Here is an 18,412-nt window from a genome sequence, read left to right as displayed (position 1 = left end):
GGACAATATATATAAGAGCTTATCAGTTGGAGCAAAGAAAACCAGAAATTTTTGCATTTTTGATCAGATAGGTCGACCTCTTGTAGTGCTTAGGTCGACCTAACAGAGCTGCATATTCTTTGAATAACATTTGTTCCTAGTTAGGTCGACCTGTTAAAGAAGTAGGTCGACCTGAATCCACTTCAGATACGTTTTGGGGACCTTTCCTCAGTTTAGGTCGACCTAGTTGTTGTGTAGGTCGACCTGGCAGAATGATATGTAAATTTCTCTACTTTAGGTGGACCTGGGTTGGGAGTAGGTCGACCTGACTGCTGTTTTTCTGAGTTCCTCTTGTTTTACTTGTATTGAGTCGACCTATATGCATAGTAGGTCGACCTGCTCTGTCATGAGTGACCAATGCTTGCTTTTCTTTGAGTTCTTCTGCTTGTGCCTTGTTGCTTGTATGCTTGTGGAGTTTGCCATGAATCAAAAAAATCTTTGTGAGTGTGATCTTGTATTCACACATAACTTCGACTTCTTTCTATCTCTTCGAATGTCAATTCTAAGAATCCTGGAAGCAGCTTTCAGATCCTTCATATCGAACTCCTTATTGAGTTCATCCTTCACCCTCTTTACATGTTCGACATTGTCTCTTTCTATGAGAATATCATCCACATAAAGCAACAAAATAACAAATGAATTATTAGGTCAAAATCTGAAGTAAACAAAGTGGTCGAACTGGCTTCTAACGAAACTTATGCGTGCCATGAACTTGTCGAATCTCCTATTCCACTGTCGAGGAAATTGTTTCAGCCCATATAATGATCTCTTTAGCTTGCACACATAATCTTCCTTCCCTCTTTAGGTTGCCTCATCAGGATGATTTCATCTAGATCACCATACAAGAACGCAGTCTTCACATCCATCTGTTCCAGTTCAAGAACGAACTGTGTCACCATGGCAAAAAACATTTGAATGGACCTATACTTCACAACAGGAGAAAACACATCATTGAAGTCGACACCTTCTTTTTGAGTAAAACCCCTTGCAACTAACCTTGACTTGTATCTTTTCGACGTAACTCCTTCGATTCCTTCCTTAACTTTGAAAATTCATTTACAGCTGACTAACCTTGCTCCATCAGGTTTCTTGATCAGTTCCCAAGTGTGATTATCATGAAGATATTTCGTCTCATCATCCATGGCCTTCAGCCATTCGGTCTTATTTTGACTCCTCATAACTTCCTTATAATCTCTAGGTTTTTCGTTTAGAACCTCCTTGCTAAGATTAAGGCATAATCTATAAGATCTGCATACCTAAGTGTCTGAGGTGGCTTGATGACTCTTCTCGACCTATCTCTTGATAATAAGTAGTCATCGAGATTTTTCTCAACTTCCTTAACATCTTCTGCTTCTTCTTCGACTTCATCAGGGATATACAATTCAACATCAACTTGCTCCACCTCAACAAGAATCTCTACTTGTCCAGCTCTTCTGCACTTCGACCATCATCATCGGTTTTCTTGAAAGCCATCTCACCTTCATTGAAAACTACATCTCGAGTGGTGATACACCTCTTGTGACCTGGATCTAGGCACCATAGCCTATAAGCTTTGACTCCTTTAGGGTATCCCATGAGCATGCATTTCAGAGCTCTAGGTTCAACCTTGTCTTGCCTAATGTGAGCATAGGCTACGCAGCCAAATACTCGCAGTTTCTCGAGATCTGGTGGATGTCCCGACCAAACTTCTTCAGGTGTCTTCTTATCTAACATTGTCGAAGGACATCATCTGTTTCTCAGATATGTTGCTGTCGAAACAACCTCAACCCATGACACCTTCTTTAACCCAACACTAGTCAACATGCATCTGACTCTCTCCAAAATATCATGATTTAATTCAATTATTTCATATTTTATGCCAATCATGCCTTGCACGAATCTTTATGAATATCATGATTTAATTCAATTATTTCATATTTTATTTGATTTATTAATATTTACATGAATAAAATTCACATAAATAAAAATAAATGTTATAAAAATAAAATAATTGGCTCAAGAGTATTTATTTTGACCATGGACATGTTTAAAATCCAAAAGTTAGGCCCAATAGCTCAAAACATCAAAATTCACCACTTAGCACTAGGTGCATTTTCTCAAAATTGACCAACTTGTGCAAGTCATAACTCCTTCAAATTTTATCATATGAAGGTGTTCTAAGACTTTTTGGAAAGCCCAAGATGTCCTCTACAACCCACTTTGGGACCTCTTTTGCATTTGAAGATTTTATCTTGATGATATTGGTCTTGACAAAAGATAGTTTTTTGTGGACTTTCAAAAGGACATGTAATGTTTTGGCTCATATCTTCCAAATGGTGCATTTCTTGAACTTGGGACCAACATCAAAGTTGTAGAGGATTGGATTTCCTAGAGAATAGGCTTTGGTTATACAATTTACGATGAACCATGTGAAAGTTATGGCCGGTCAAAGTTTAGTTGACTCATAGTTCAAAATTTCTAATTTGGAAACTTTGAGTTTTGTTGATTTCTGAAATTTTCTTGATGAATCATGATCAACCCTTGATCAAATGAGGAACATAACCTTATGATGTTAATGTTGACCAAAAACTTGTACTTTGACCATGGTTGACTTTTAGGTCTTCATAGTCGATTGTTGACCTTTTGGGCATCTGACTGAGCAATTTGGTATTGTTTGACTTAAAATTTGACATGGTGATGCTTTGAAGCATATGAATAGGAATGATCTAAACTTGAGGTATCAGAAGTCCCATTTCCTTGAAGAACAACAAAACCCTAATTAGAGGCTTTATTTGAGAAAAGATAGGCATGCTTGCTTCATGTACCACTTTGAACAATTGGAGGTCTTAATGCTTGAGCCAATTTATTTTAAAATATGGTGTGAAAATTTTGGGGTATGACAGGTAGAGTCGATTTACCAGTGATTTGGTCATGTACAAACTTTCAAGTTTCATCCATAACCCTGATGTCGTCGTTTCCTTTGATACCTGTCTGAGAACCTTATCACCAAGGCTCAATAAAATTGCGCTGTGTATTTTCTCGATCATAGTCGTCTTCTCCACTGCCGTTAATGCAACACTCATGGATACCTCTCCCTTCAACGCTTCCAAGCAACCTTGCTGAACCAGTAGGGCTTTCATCTTCAAGCGCCAAAACTGAAATCATTCACTCCGGTGAACTTTTCAATCTCATACTTGGTTGAAGACATCTTCTCCACTCTCACTGCACCAATTTGTTGTGAATTCAATGCCAATAACAAAGTATAAAACAAGGAAAAAATAAAGAACAAGAAATAAGAAGAACACAAGAATTGGTTATAACTGTTATTCTTTTACTTTCTCTTAGAAAACAATATTACAAATTTACAAGAATAACAAATAACCTCTCTCACCCTAAATTAAGATTTGCAGCATTCAATGATGAGAGACTAGTATACTATTTATAATAAAACATAACATACTAAACTAATGGTCTTTTTCCACAAGGCTCGTTATACAAGCTAACTTAATAAATAAGCTAACTTAACAAATTAGGGTTTAAACACTAAAACCTAATTTAACATGCTAACAACCCTACCATCTTCGACACCAGCATGTGAACAACCTTTGACTTAATGCTTAATCCTATTGAACCAAGAAGCTACCCTTCAACCATACTAGAGTTCGATCAAATATCTCACATATCTTATGAAGACAAAAAAAAGAAAAAAATTCTTGGTATAGGCAAAGTTAGAGCACCATCTTTCACATCCATTGAAGATGTACTTAATATTGAAAGACTAAAGCATAATCTTCTTAGCATAAGCCAACTTTGTGACAAAGGCTTCAAGATCAAGTTCACCAAGGATAAATGTTTGATTGAAGATAAAGTCGTTAATGAGGTAAAACTAATAGGGAAAAGAATTAATAATTTTTATGATTACTTAGATGACTTATCTCCTTTCCCCATCTTTTTTTCTAATGACAACGGGGGAGAAGATGCAAGGTTTTTGTGTATGTTTCTTGTCTGACTTGTGCAGCTACAAAGTATCAAATATGTCAAAGCTATCCATGAATCAAGAAAAGAATTGATCAAGGGGGAGCATTCAGATAAGATCAATTCAAGCAATCCAAGAAACATGTCCACTTCAATTATTCAAAGGTTGTCATTATCAAAAAGGTGGAGATTGTGAAGTCCAGCTTCTCCAAATTCTATGTTTTTATGAAGACAACTACCATGTGAATGTATCAAGAAAGGATGAGAAAAATATCAATGTATAAAGAGATATGGATCAAAACTCGTCTCATAGGCATTTTCATCAAGATTAACTTTGATCTTCATAAAATGGTACAAGTTATAATTCAATATTGATATATATTTTGAGCTAAAATATAACTCAACACAATTTATACATATGCATCACCATCTTAAAAATTCATTGCCACTAGTTCCATGTGGGGCTGTTCGCGGTACAGTTCGATTAGAAAACCGAACCAAACCAAACTAAACCATAACAAAAAGGTATTCGAACCGAACCGTCTTAGTTAAGCTAGAACCGAATTGAACCAAATATAATGGTTTGGTTTATCGATTCAGAATTCCGAACCGTACCAAACCGTTAGGAGATAGTTTTTTTCCGAACCAAACCATATGTTAAAGGATTAAACTATTTTTCTATAAAATTCATTTTAAACTTGTTTTTAGATTTTTGTACATAAAAATTAATTTTATTTTTTTAAGGGAAGGAATTGATTCCCTCCTGATATGCTATTAACTCAAAAGAATCTTACATATATACACAATAGTTTTTGTTCAATTTGATCAATTTTCTCCAGTTTTTGTTTTCTGAGGAATATAATGGCTAATTGATCTATTTGCTACCCTGTATAAATAAATAAGATTATTTGGTGTTAACAGAATATATATATATATATATATATATATATATATATATATATATATATATATATATATATATATATATATATATATATATATATAAAATGAGTTACTGCTATAGCTTCTAATGAGTTACTGCTGTAGTTTATTTGGTGGGAAATAATAAACTAAATTCAAAAGTATAATCGTGCATCAATCCCATTTTAATACCGCGGATACATTAAGATTATACAGTATACATTGAGGTTATACACTAGTCAAGTTTTAGAAATTTAGACTTTAAAAACAATGGTTCAGTTTTGGTTAACTTTGGTTATTTTCCATTTGGTTCCGTTCTAGAACCGTTATTAAAATAATAATTCGGTTCACTAACCAAACTTAATGGTTCGGTTATTTTAACTTCAGTTTGGTTCAGTTTGATGGTTCGGTTCAGTTCATAGTTGTTTTTTGAACAGCCCTAGTTTTATATAATTTTCAATTTTTTTTCTTTTAGGAACAGTGTTAGCGATTTAACATATTTTAGTTAACGGGTTAACATGATCCAAAATGTTGTTATGTGGCTGTTTTTGAAAGTTTTAACTAGTTAACACATTTCTATTAATCGGTTAACACCTGCGCAAAATTCAAAAATTTTAAAGGCAGCGCTTCAGCTATAATGGGTTAACACATTTGTGTTAATCAATTAACACTAAAGTAGTGACACTTTTTCATTCAAGAGCAGATTCAAACACATTGGGTTTTGCATCTTTAAACATTTCATTGTTTGATCAAAATGCACTATTTCAAAGTGGTATAATACTACTATAAATATTGCATGTTTCAGATTTTAAATCTTTACCTCTTTCAAACGATAAATATTGCATGTTTCAGATTTTAAATCTTTACCTCTTTCAAGCCACCTACTATCTTGCTCACTTAAGGATTTAAAACTCAAACCTTCAGGAACCGGTCTTGAATAGTTAGTCTCCTTGAAGAAATCTTCAAAATGACTCTTAATGGCTTCTTTAACTTCTCTCACCCCTTCCACTGTCCCATTCACCCCTTCCATAATTGTTATTGCATTCCTCCTATATCTCTCTTTTAAAGAATTGTGAAAGAAACGCTTATTTCTATCGCCATCCTTCAACTAAAGTTGTCTCGACTTCAATCTAAGCATGCTTTAATTTCTTTCAAATTTAAAGAATTCCAAATCTCCCTTGACACCTCGTATCTATCCTTTACAATATTCTCAACATCTCCCCCTTATTGGTCAATCAAAACGCTATCCATAGAGTTCAATTCTTTTATCTTCTAATTCATTTTCAAATCTATCCATCCAAAAGTCTCACGATTCCAATCTCTAATGCAAAGCTTCATTCTCTTTAACTTCTCATAAAAAATAAAATCTCCTCTTCCCTCCACATTAAACATTGCCCATTCCTCTTTGATGAAAGGTAAAAATCCCTCATGATTAAACCAACGTTGTCTTATACTCAACTTTTGAATTGAGAAGTCACTAAAAGTTTTAATATATGAATAAATAACAGGAAAAAAAATACTGTGTATATATAAGAGTACTGATCCATTCGTTATAAAATACATGTAGTTTAAATTTTTATATAGTATTAAACTTTATATAATTTTTCACAACTATATTTTAAGTTTGCATTAGTCTCTTAATTTTTTTTTCGTGTCATCTTGGTCCCTTAACTACTAAAACGTTTTATTTTAATTATTTTTGTCTAATTAAAGACGGATTTAGCAACCGATTTCAAAATTTTTCCATCGCTAATTAAACAAAAAGGATAAAATAAAACATTTTAAAAGTTAAGAGACAAAGGCGACAAAAAAAATTAAGGAAGATTATATAAGTTAACAAATCAAAATGGATATTTTGCCGAAATATGCAAATATTTTTTCATTTGAGATATTGGCTTCTTTCAACAAATGTTTTCTCATATACACACAATAAATCTACTTAAAATCATATTAAAAATATCACTCTTTTTTGAACAATTTTGTCTAAAAAAAATTATAAAATAAATTGAGAAATAAAGATAATTTTCTAATCTATATAAAAAACCTAAAACAACACCCCTTCTCAATTAACAATTATGTAGAAATATCCAATTGTAGAATTATTAGTTCGAATCTACAACATTCTATTTATATGAGTCTAAATCTTCGACATCCTATTTATTATTTTTAAATAGTAAAATTTCGATTATTATAGACTCTTAACAAAAGTTAAAATTAGAGGCACACTTTCACAAAATCTCAACATCTTGGTGAATAACAGAATCTCAACATCTTTGATGATTTACAAACTATTTGTGAAACTTTAAACTTAATCACAAATCTATTTGAGTAGAAGGTTCAACCATCTATGTCAAAAGATAATTTTGTCCTACAAAACATTTAAAAATGAGAATATCAATAATTTCAAATTAACAACCAAGTCTTTTCATTAATAGATTCATGATAAAGCAATGATTCTCCAATCAAGAACTCAAAAGCACTTATGCAACTCAAATCCAAAAGCTCCATATCCAAGTCCTAATCACTAATCAAACTAGCCATGAAATCAAAAACATCATACAAATATTTTCAATTACTCACATCATATCATGATGATTCCCTATATAAATCATCTCAGTAGAATCCTCCTTCTGGTTCCTCATTCTCCCTTTCTCTTCCAACATCTTAACATACATACCCCAAACATAAGAACAAAATCCCCACATGCACAAAACAGTTGAAACAGCCTTAACACCACCAAACTCATCTCTAAAAACCAAAACACCACCCAACACATTCATAGACAACAATGCTGTCATACAAATCCCTCCAGTCAATGAAGATGTCAAAAACACCATCCCAGCAGTCCCCATGAAACAAAACTGCCACGTCACCACATTCCCCATAACCGTCACCCAATAAACCCTACTCCCCTTATCAAACACTTCCTCACTTTCCCTCTTCATCTCAGAAAATCCTCCGTCCCAGACCATTCCCGCCGTCGCTAAAACCGTCGCTGCAATCTCCATTATAACCTGCATTTCCATCACCATTTCGTAGCAGTAAACTTTTTTATAAACCATCTCCATCACTGGTAGATACAAAGCAAACAACAACCCGGCACCGATCGTGCAGAAGAATCCGATAAAGTACTCTTTTTTCTTCACCCCGGTTGGCTTTTCATGACTAGAATCCAATGCTAGAAGGATTGAGCTTAATGTAAGAAGCATCACGCAGTTGAGATTCGAAAAGGTTAGTTTTTGCTTCACAATGATGACAGAGAGAACAAGATTGAAAACAAGGTTTGAAGATAACAACAAAGCAGAAGTTGAAACAGGAAGATATGAATTTCCCCATGAGAAGAAAAGGTTATTGATTCCCAACATAACACCAATAGAAACCGATAAAGTTATCATCTTTGGGTTGAAATCAGAAAAGGGTTTTCTTGTTGTGGACTGAAAGAGATAATAAGGTGAGAAAATAGGGATGATTAAGAGAGGAAAACCAGAAGATTGAACCCAAGTTGAAACCCATCTACTTGAACCTTTGTGGATGAAATAGTATTTAGAGAGTAAACTTGAAGAAAGTGAGCCTAGAAAGAGGAGAAGATAGTTGATTATCAAAAGGGGTATGTACCTTTTGTTAATGGTGGACTTTTCATCTGCATGCAGATGGTGCAGCTTCAGCATTGTCTTGTTGTTGAAGGAGGAACTTGATAGATCTAGATGAGTAGTTTCTTCTCCACTTTCTTGATCAATGGATTCCATGTCAATGTCATCAAAATCATTCTTCACAGTTGTTATCATGGTGAGAGATTGAGATTGATGGTAGTGGTGGTGATGATGGTGATGATAACCTCTAAATTTAGGAGAGATTGAATTGAATTGAATTGAAGTTGAAGGTTTTTTGTTTTTGTGTAACACATTATCAGTTCATTTTGTTTTGTTACTTTTCTTTAGTTGTCTGTCTCATTGAGAAACATTTGTCATCAGTTTGTGTGAGGTGGTTTAGGATAAAACTCCTATGGGTTATTTTCAATAAACAAGAAAACTCTTGTGTTGGTGATTTTTCATTTTCAAGTACTAATTGGGTTATAATATTTGTTGACCACATTGAAAAACTAACCTTTTTAAAGACAGTGCATTGAACTAGGGGTGATCAAAACCAAACCAACCCAATAAAAAACCGCAAATCAAACCAAACCAAACCGAAACCGCAAAAAACCGCATTTGGTTCGGATTAGTTTGGGTTATCTTTTAACAAAACCGCACGGTTCGGTTCGGTTTGCGGTTTGTATTTTGTAAACCGAACCAAACCGAATCAAACCGCATTATGTTACAACCCAACTTTTATTTAACTCACATCCAACCCAAACTTAAATCTATTATACCTTAACCTTATGATTACGAATAATTTTCTCATCCTTACACATATGATTTTAGTCCCGGTCTTCTCAAATCTCTAATAGCATTATCGCGCCTTCTTTGCCACATACATCTTCCTTCTTTTTCTATAATCTCTACCCTCTTATATTCTTTCTTTTTCACCTTCTCATTTTTATGCAAATGTTCCCTATTTCAATTTCATTTTTATCGCACATCTTCTTCTCTAATCTCTCAACTCTTTTGTTTTTTCTTTTTCACCTTCACTAATCTCTCGTCTCTTCTATTTTTTGTTTCATTCTAATAATTTTTATATTGTTTTATACTATTATTTTATGTTTATTATTACACTTTTGAGTAATTTAATTTTTACATATTATATAAAAAGTTGTTGTCAAAATATGACAAGTTTTTTTGTTATCTGATAGTGTATGAATGTCTAAATACAAAGTTATGTTGTCATATATATGTATATGTATGGTTCAATAAAATATTTGTAAAAAACCGAACCAACCGAATCGAACCAAACCGCATTAGTTTGGTTTGGTTTGGTTCGGATTTTTTTTAAAAGCCAACCGAACCAAACCAAACCGCACGATTTCTTCACTTGCGGTTCGGATGATTTTTTTCGTCAAAACCGCCCAAACCGCACCGCGAGCACCCCTACATTGAACTGGTTAATGCATCTATTAAGGTTGAAGTGACTAAAATTAATGGACAACTAAGGGTGATTAAAAAAATAGTTAAAAAAAGTTTTTTTTTTTATTATAAAAATTTATAAGCAAATTTTATGGTTATTAAAAAAATAGTTAAAAAATATTTTTTTTCATATTTTATATTTATGAGAATGCATATTTCTTTCACTTAATTTTTATTTATTTTTAAAAGCGTGTGATTAAAACGTTTAGAGAAATTTTGTGGAAAACTCAAGAAAAAAAAGTTAGAATTGTATATATTCATACTTTTTTAAATATGTATGATGAGGAAGTAACGACTAGTGTGCTAATACATGGTGGAGAGACGAATGACGTCTCCATAGATTTATAGTAAGGAGAGTAGATTAGATTAGATGGAAAAAAGTCAAATATTTAGATGTAAAGAAAAACCTAAAAGATAATAAAGTTATTAAGAAAAATCTCGAAATTAACCGTTTGGATAGAAATATGATATTGAATTTATAACACCCCACACATACATGTCTAGAATAATATGTGTGCAATACTAATAATGGTACATAAAGACATCATAATATAAATATAAGAAGCAGGATAGAGAATAGGTCATCAGTACATAGTACAAAAGCCGAATATATCATGGCCAAAATAATACATGACATGTACTAGTAAATAATCCAAAATACAAGAACTGGGAAAGCACAAAGCGGAACAAAAGATAACTACATCCAGCTAAGAACCATCAAGCAACTATTCCATCTCGCCTTTACCTCGTCTTGCCTCGGACCACCTGAAAAAGATATTTGGACTGGGGTGAGATTACTAAATCTCAGTGACTAATCCACCTATCCTATGGGTCCACTCGATTCTACAGGATACATGCATTTTATAAGCCGAAACCACCATTCGTTCAAGGTTTATTCTCAAGTCCAATACAAGTACGGAGCAAACAAATGATTCGTCCACCATAGGAGTCATCACATCATAACACAAAAGAAATACAAACAAACACATATGCAAACTCATACCCGTGTACGGGAAATCCATAAGTAGTAACAATCGGTCTACCTAGGCTGCACCACACACGCTCAGCGAGTAACCAAGTTCCTGTCGTCAAAAGGCTCACACAAGACCATCACTAGATGAAGCGGATGAGTCCTACATCGAATTTCATCCGTGACAAGTTACAGCGGTGAGATTCCCTATGTGGCGTTACGGCCCCATCAACATCTATACGCAATATGGTTTCTGCAAGTCCGAAGACGCCTAATTGACTGTACAAGCCCACCGGACAGAAGCTTAATGGTGTAGCCTACGTGGCACCACTAGAGGAAAGTTACCATATGATTTCACCTAAGTGGCATCACTACTCCGCAATACCAATCACACCAAGTGTGTTCTGCAAGTGAGACACGCCGTAGAGACTCTCACAAGCACATTGCAATGGTAGCTCAGGTGTGTTCGTCATACCAAGAACGTCGACGTGTTCCACAAGTGAGACACGCCATATAGACTCTCACGAGCACATCGCAATGGTAACTTTGGAAACAAGTCCATCAACAATGGCGACTTACCACCTTGTAGTTTTTCCTACTTCGATTCTAGTATACCTCTCACTGGGCCATACGCAATAGTACACACAATGCAAACAACTCCGTATGTTTAACCGGAACAACGGATGCTAACAATTGTTCATGACATAACATGTAGAGATTCCTCACATTACTTAAGCACAAGCATGATAGTCATGTATAATTGATTCAACACATTATAACGACATATACGGTAGGCATACATAAGTATGTAAGGACGATTACGAGACTAGATATGGTATTTCGCCTTTCCTACGGCCTCTGGACACGTCACAATAGTCGGGGAGAAGTTCGGTTCTCACTACGGAACAGAATTGCACTCAGGGGAAGTAATTATAAAATTCTGCATAACAGAGCTTGCTTAGCGAGCTTGAAGCGCACTTGCATATGCCCAAAACAGAAAGTTTCCATTCCGAAATCCCGGTTAGTGAACTGAGCTCGCTTATACAACTCGCGATTTCTGCATAATGATAACAGGTCTCGCTTAGAGATCCGAGCTCTCTTAGTAAACTTGCGATTTCTATAGAAAATGCAGAAGCCATCAGACTTGCATTGGGGTTCTTCGTTCCCTCTCAATCACCTGCATGTAACATCTAACAACAAATATACATGATAGATATCACAAAAAACCATTATTTAGCAACAATAACATGAGGTTATCAAGAATCATGGACTATCACTCAATCCCTAAAATCCCTATATTCCCAAAAATACTAAAACCCCATTTTCTAACTATGAACTTACCTTGATTGAGCTGAAGAAGCCGAAACTGAAGCTAAGGGATGAATTTATGAGTTTAGTGATGATCTTGAGTGCATGCAAGGCTAGAGATGAAATGGGTCTTCTTCCTCTCCTCCTCCTCCCTTCCATGTTTTCTCCTTTCTACTTCTTTTCTCTATAAAAATCTATTTTTGGCAAGGGGAATAAGTGATAGAGACACTAATACTGGTTTTATGACCACTTGAGGGGTGTAAAGATCATAATGCCCTTCATTACCACTAGTTGACTCAATTGTAATAACAAGCCTATTAGTGTAATGTGTATTATATTTATCCAATATTTATACCAAAATAAATTAGTAACAATTAACGGATAAGTATAATACCGGGTATTACATTCTCCCCCTTAAATAGAATTCGTCCTCGAATTAAAACTTACCAAAACAAGTGAGGATATAATTCCTGCATCTCTAATTCAAGCTCCCATGTGGCATCTCCTTACTCCGTAGAGTCTTTCTAGCATGCTCCAAGATACAACAAGGTTGTGGATCGAAGGAAAGATCTGGTTCTACTACGATAGAATCCGAAAGGATAGGATGGAAGGCATCAGGCACGAACTTTCGAAGCTGAGATACATGAAACACGTCGTGTAGTCCGGATAGTGAAGGTAGCAAAGCTAGCTGGTAGGCCACTTCACCTACCCAAATCACAATCTGGTAAGGTCACACGTATCTTGGACTGAGTTTACGCGTTTTTAATGGTCATCCCCAACCTCAATCTCGGAGTAACCTTCAAATACACGTGGTCTCCTGTTACGAAATCTAAAGGTCTCCTTCGCGTGTCAGCATAGTTCTTTTGTCGGTCTTGGGATTTCTTAAGTTTGTATTGGATTACCTTGACTTTCTCAATAGTCTCTTGTATGATTTCTGGTCCAAGAATTCCTTTCTAATATGAGGCGGGATTGTACTGCGTTATGATGCGTCATAACAATGCCGAGAATAGACCTACTCTGATACCAACTGTAACACCCCACACATATATGTCTATAATAATATGCGTGCAATGCTTATAATGGTACATAAAGACATAATAATATAAATATAAGCAGCAAAATAGAAAATACATCATCAGTACATAGTACAAAAGTCGAATATATCATGGCCAAAATAATATATGACATGTACTAGTACATAATCCAAAATATAAGAACTAGGAAAGCACGAAACAGAACAAAAGATAACTACATCCAGCCAAGAACCATCAAGCAACTAATACATCTTGCCTTTACCACGGTTAATCCTCGGACCACCTGAAAAAGATAATTGGATTGGGGTGAGATTACTAAATATCAGTGAGTCCACTTATCCAATGGGTCCGCTCGGTTCTACAGGGTAGATGCATTTTATAAGCCGAATCCACCATTGGTTCGGGGTTTATTCTCACGTCCAGTACAAGTACGGAGCATACAAATGATTCGTCCACCATATGAGTCATCACATCATGACACACAAGAAATACTAACCAACACGTATGCAAACCCATACTAGTGTACGGAGAATCCAGAAGTAGTAACAACCGGTCTACCTAGGCTGCACCACACACCCTCGGTGAGTAACCAAGGGCATGTCATTAAAAGGTTCGCACAAGACCATCGCTAGATGAAGCAGATGAGTCCTACACGGAATTTCATCTATGACGAATTACAGATGTGACATTACCTATGCGGTGTTACGGCCCCGTCAACATTTATACGCTATATGGTTTCCGCAAGTGTGAAGACGCCTAATTGACTGCACAAGCCCACCGCGTGAAAGCCTAATGGTGTAGCCTACGTGGTATCTCTAGAGGAGAGTTACCAAGCGATATCGCCTAAGTGGCATCACTACTCCGCCATACCAATCTCGCCAAGTGTGTTCTCCAAGTGAGACACGCCGTAGAGACTCTCACAAGCACACTACAATGGTAGCCAAGTATGTTCATCATACCAAGAATGCCGATGTGTTCCACAAGTCAGACACGCCATATAGACTCTCACGAGCACATCGCAATAGTAACTTTGGAAACGAGTCCATCAATAATGGCGATTTACCACCTAGTAGTTTGGCCTACTTCGTTTCTAGCATACCTCCCACCGGGCCATACGCAATAGAACACAATGCAACCAACTCCGAATGTTCATCCGGAACAACAGATGCTAACAACTGTTCATGACATAACATGTAGAGATCATCTCATTAGTTAAGCACAAGCATAATAGTCATGTACAATTGATTCAACACATCATAGCGACATATACGGTACACATACATAAGTATGTAAGGATGATTACAAGACTAGATATGGTATTTCTCCCTTCATACGGCCTCTGGACACGTCACAATAGACAGGGAGGAGTTCGGTTCTCTCTACGGAACAAAACTGCACTCAGGGGAAGTAATTATAAAATTATGCATAACAGAGCTCGCTTAGCGAGCTTGGAGCGTACTTGCATAGGCGCAAAACAGAAAGTTGCTATCCCGAAATCTCGCTTAGCGAACTCGCGATTTCCGTATAATGATAACATGTCTCGCTTAGCGATCCGAGCTCGCTTATCAAACTTGCGATTTCTGTAGAAAACGCAAAAGCCATCAGACATGCATTGGGGTTCTTCCATCCCTCTCAATTACCTGCATGTAACATCTAACAACACATATACATAATAGATATCACAAACAACCATTATTTAGCAACATAAACATGAGGTTATCAAGAATCATGGATTATCACTCAATCCCTAAAACCCCAATGTTCCCAAACATACTAAAACCACATTTTCTAACTATGAACTCACCTTGATTGAGATGAAGAAGCTGGATAAGAAGCAAAGGGACGAATTTCAGAGTCTAGTGATGATCTTAAGTGCATGCGAGGCTAGAGATATAATGGGTCTTCTTCCTCTTCTCCTTCTCCCTTCCACGTTTTCCCCTTTCTCCTTCTTTTCTCTATAAAAATTTGTTTTTGGCAAGGGGAATAAGTGATAGTGACACTAATTCAGGTTTATGACTACTTAAGGGGTGTAAATACCGTAATGCCCTTCATCACCACTAGTTGACTCAATTGTTATAACAAGTCTATTAGTGTAATGTGTATTATATTTATCAAATATATATACCAAAATAAATTAGTAACAATTATCGGATAGGTATAATATCGGGTATTATAGGAGTGAACATTATGGGAAGTTAATCCATTTAGTTGACCACACTTAGTCAGATGAGATTTGGTTGTTGTGATTATTCCATATTTATATTTAGGAGACTTGATGATATATATTTTATGTATATTAAGAAAAAATAGTGGTATATTATTAGGGAAAAATATATATATATATATATATATATATATATATATATATATATATATATATATATATATATATATATATATATATATATATATATATATATATATATATGATTTTGTGAATTCTTTTATCTTTCTTTTTTATAAATTATTTTTATCTCTTATAATATATAAAAAGTAAAGTACCTGAAATTTATATGATAAGTGCTCTGATTAAACAACTAAAACTTTTCTTATTCCATGCGTAAAAAAGACTTTTTTGAAAATAATTAAATATGATTGATTTGACATTTATTACGGGTGACGTGGCATCACCCAAATATTTGTTACATTTTATTTTTTTATTCCACTTATTAATTGAAAGATTGTTAATTGAAAGAAACATGAACTGCATTCATATGGCAGCCGAAATCGAAACAATACTCTACAACAGATTTCTTTGAAAAGCAAAATCTCCACCATCGAAACAATGCAATAAATTATTGGCCTTTCAATTTTCTAAACCCTTTATTCGATTATATCTACTAAAGCATGCCATTTTCACGCTTCACCTTATCTATTTCTCCATATCACTTCTTCAAGATGTAAGATTTTTTGGGTCATTCCATCTGTTGTTGCAAGTTTATTTTGTAATTGGGAATACAAGATCACACTCACAAAGGTGTTTTTGATCCATGGCAAACTCCACAAGCAAACAAGCAACAAGGCACAAGCAGAAGAACTCAAAGAAAAGCAAGCATTGGTCACTCAAGACAGAGCAGGTCGACCCACTATACATATAGGTCGACTCAATACAAGTAAAACAAGAAGAACTCAGAAAAACAGCAGTCAGGTCGACCTACTCCCAACCCAGGTCGACCTAAAGTGGAGAAATTTACACATCCCTCTGATAGGTCGACCTACACAACAACTAGGTCGACCTAAACTGAAGAAAAGCTCCCAAAACGTATCTGAAGAGGATTCTGGTCGACCTACTTTCTTAACAGGTCGACCTAACTGGGAACAAATGTTATTCAAAGCAAATGCTACTCTGTTAGGTCGACCTAAGCACTACAAGAGGTCGACCTATCTAATCAAAAATGCCAAAATCTCTGGTTTTCTCAGCTCCAACTGATTAGCTCTCATACATATTGTCCAAGGTTCATTATTGCAGCTTCTCAACACCAACAACTGAAAGATACACAAAGGCATCTCATCTTCGATCATCGACACAACTCCAACACAACTACACACAATCATTTTTGCGTTGAGGGTTTGCGTTCAAGATCGATAACGTCCATGGAACGGAATTGAAGATTCCTAGTGGGTGAAGATTTGTGGGGTTTTTGGTGAATAAAATCTGAGGGTTTTGTCCTCAAAGATAGGTGAATTTTGGGGGTTTTTATCAAGAGGCTTCATCAAGGATCCAGCTGAGTGTGAAGATTGAAGAACAAGTGTTCAAGCAATTCAAGACACTGCAGAAAGGGATCAAAGTGAAGCTCTTGGAAGACCTTAATCTGGCTCAAGATTAAGGGGGAAGAAGATTCAAGGGATCGACAAATTTGGTTTATTGTTTATCGCTTTGTTATCTTCTTTGTATAAACTGCTTTCAACATTAATGGAAGATTTCCCAATTTCAGTTTGGAATTGGGGGCAGACGTAGTCGTAGCGAGGACGATCGAAGAACTGCCTAAACAAATATCGTGTTCTTGTCGCTTTTATCTTTTCATTTACGTTCTGTTCATATTTGGTTATAATTGCAAATTGATCAACGATTCGAGTGTTAAAATTGTGAATTAAGAACTTGCATAAACATCACAATTCATCACACATTGAATCACCGTCAATTTGATCATTATCACCAAGTGTTTGTGTTTTTGCTTCTTTCACTATTACTGCATTGCAAATCAAAGTTTATCAAATCAGAAGTTAATCGATTTTCTATAGTAAAACATATTGATTCGATAACATATCATTTCATCGTAAATCTCAATTATCTTGTGGTTTTGTCACATATACGACCCTTTCAATAACGGTCCGGAATAGACGCAAGTCGATTCAGAACCGCTTTCGCCTTAGTTCGAAATAATTCCGAAAAACTCTGTGAGATCTATTCACCCCCCTCTAGATCCTTAGGCCAGCGTCTAACAAGTGGCATCAAGGGCTCTGGTTTATTCCGTGCTACGTGAAACACTTATTGGAAAGATGGCTTCCGGACCTAAAGGGGCTCACAATAGAGATCCAGTTTTCAACGGTGAAAACTATGGCTATTGGAAGGATTGTATGTGTGTTCACATCAATGCAATTGATAGGAACATCTGGACAGCTATTGTCAATGGTCCCTTTCAGATCACCATGACAAATGCAGCTGGTGCAGTTGTTCCAAAACCAGAAAATACTTGGGATGCTGAAGATGAAAAGAGATATGGATACGCTTGGAAAGCGAGAAACATTCTAATCTCAGCTCTAGGAGTTGATGAATACTATCGCGTTTCCCATTGTAGATCCGCTAAAGCTATGTGGGACACATTGCAAGTTGCCCACGAGGGAACGGATGATGTCAAACTAGCTAGAATCAATACGTTAACTCAAGAGTTCGAACTTTTCCACATGGAAGATGGTGAATCCATCGAAAACATGCAGAAGAGATTCGTTCACCTGAAAAATCGTTTAAATTCTCTTGATAGACCTGTTTCCAATGCAGTTGCTACTAAAAAAATCTTAAGATGTTTGAACAGGGAATGGCAACCCAAGGTTACAGCAATAAAGGAAGCAAATGATCTAAACACCTTAGACATTACCACTCTTTTTGGTAAACTAGAGGAACATGA

At 35.6% G+C, this 18,412-nt stretch overlaps 1 protein-coding gene across 1 annotated transcript; it reads right to left on the bottom strand.

The window, feature by feature from the left end:
- Positions 1 to 7,332: 7,332 nt before the first annotated feature.
- On the bottom strand, positions 7,333 to 8,755 carry LOC131599636 (probable purine permease 4). Its single transcript, XM_058871925.1, has one exon. It carries the CDS (start codon positions 8,697 to 8,699, stop codon positions 7,491 to 7,493), a length of 1,209 nt encoding a protein of 402 aa, XP_058727908.1. The 5' UTR covers positions 8,700 to 8,755; the 3' UTR covers positions 7,333 to 7,490.
- Between the last annotated feature and the right edge of the window lie 9,657 nt (positions 8,756 to 18,412).

The sequence above is a fragment of the Vicia villosa genome, linkage group LG4, assembly GCF_029867415.1.
Source record: "Vicia villosa cultivar HV-30 ecotype Madison, WI linkage group LG4, Vvil1.0, whole genome shotgun sequence".
Lineage (NCBI taxonomy): Eukaryota > Viridiplantae > Streptophyta > Magnoliopsida > Fabales > Fabaceae > Vicia > Vicia villosa.
The sequence above is the reverse complement of the archived record's forward strand: the minus strand, read 5'-3'. Positions and strand labels throughout refer to the sequence as shown.

What these genes read in the sequence shown, in the direction of transcription:
- LOC131599636 (XM_058871925.1), bottom strand. Translation starts at nt 8,699, where the DNA reads ATGATAACAACTGTGAAGAATGATTTTGATGACATTGACATGGAATCC.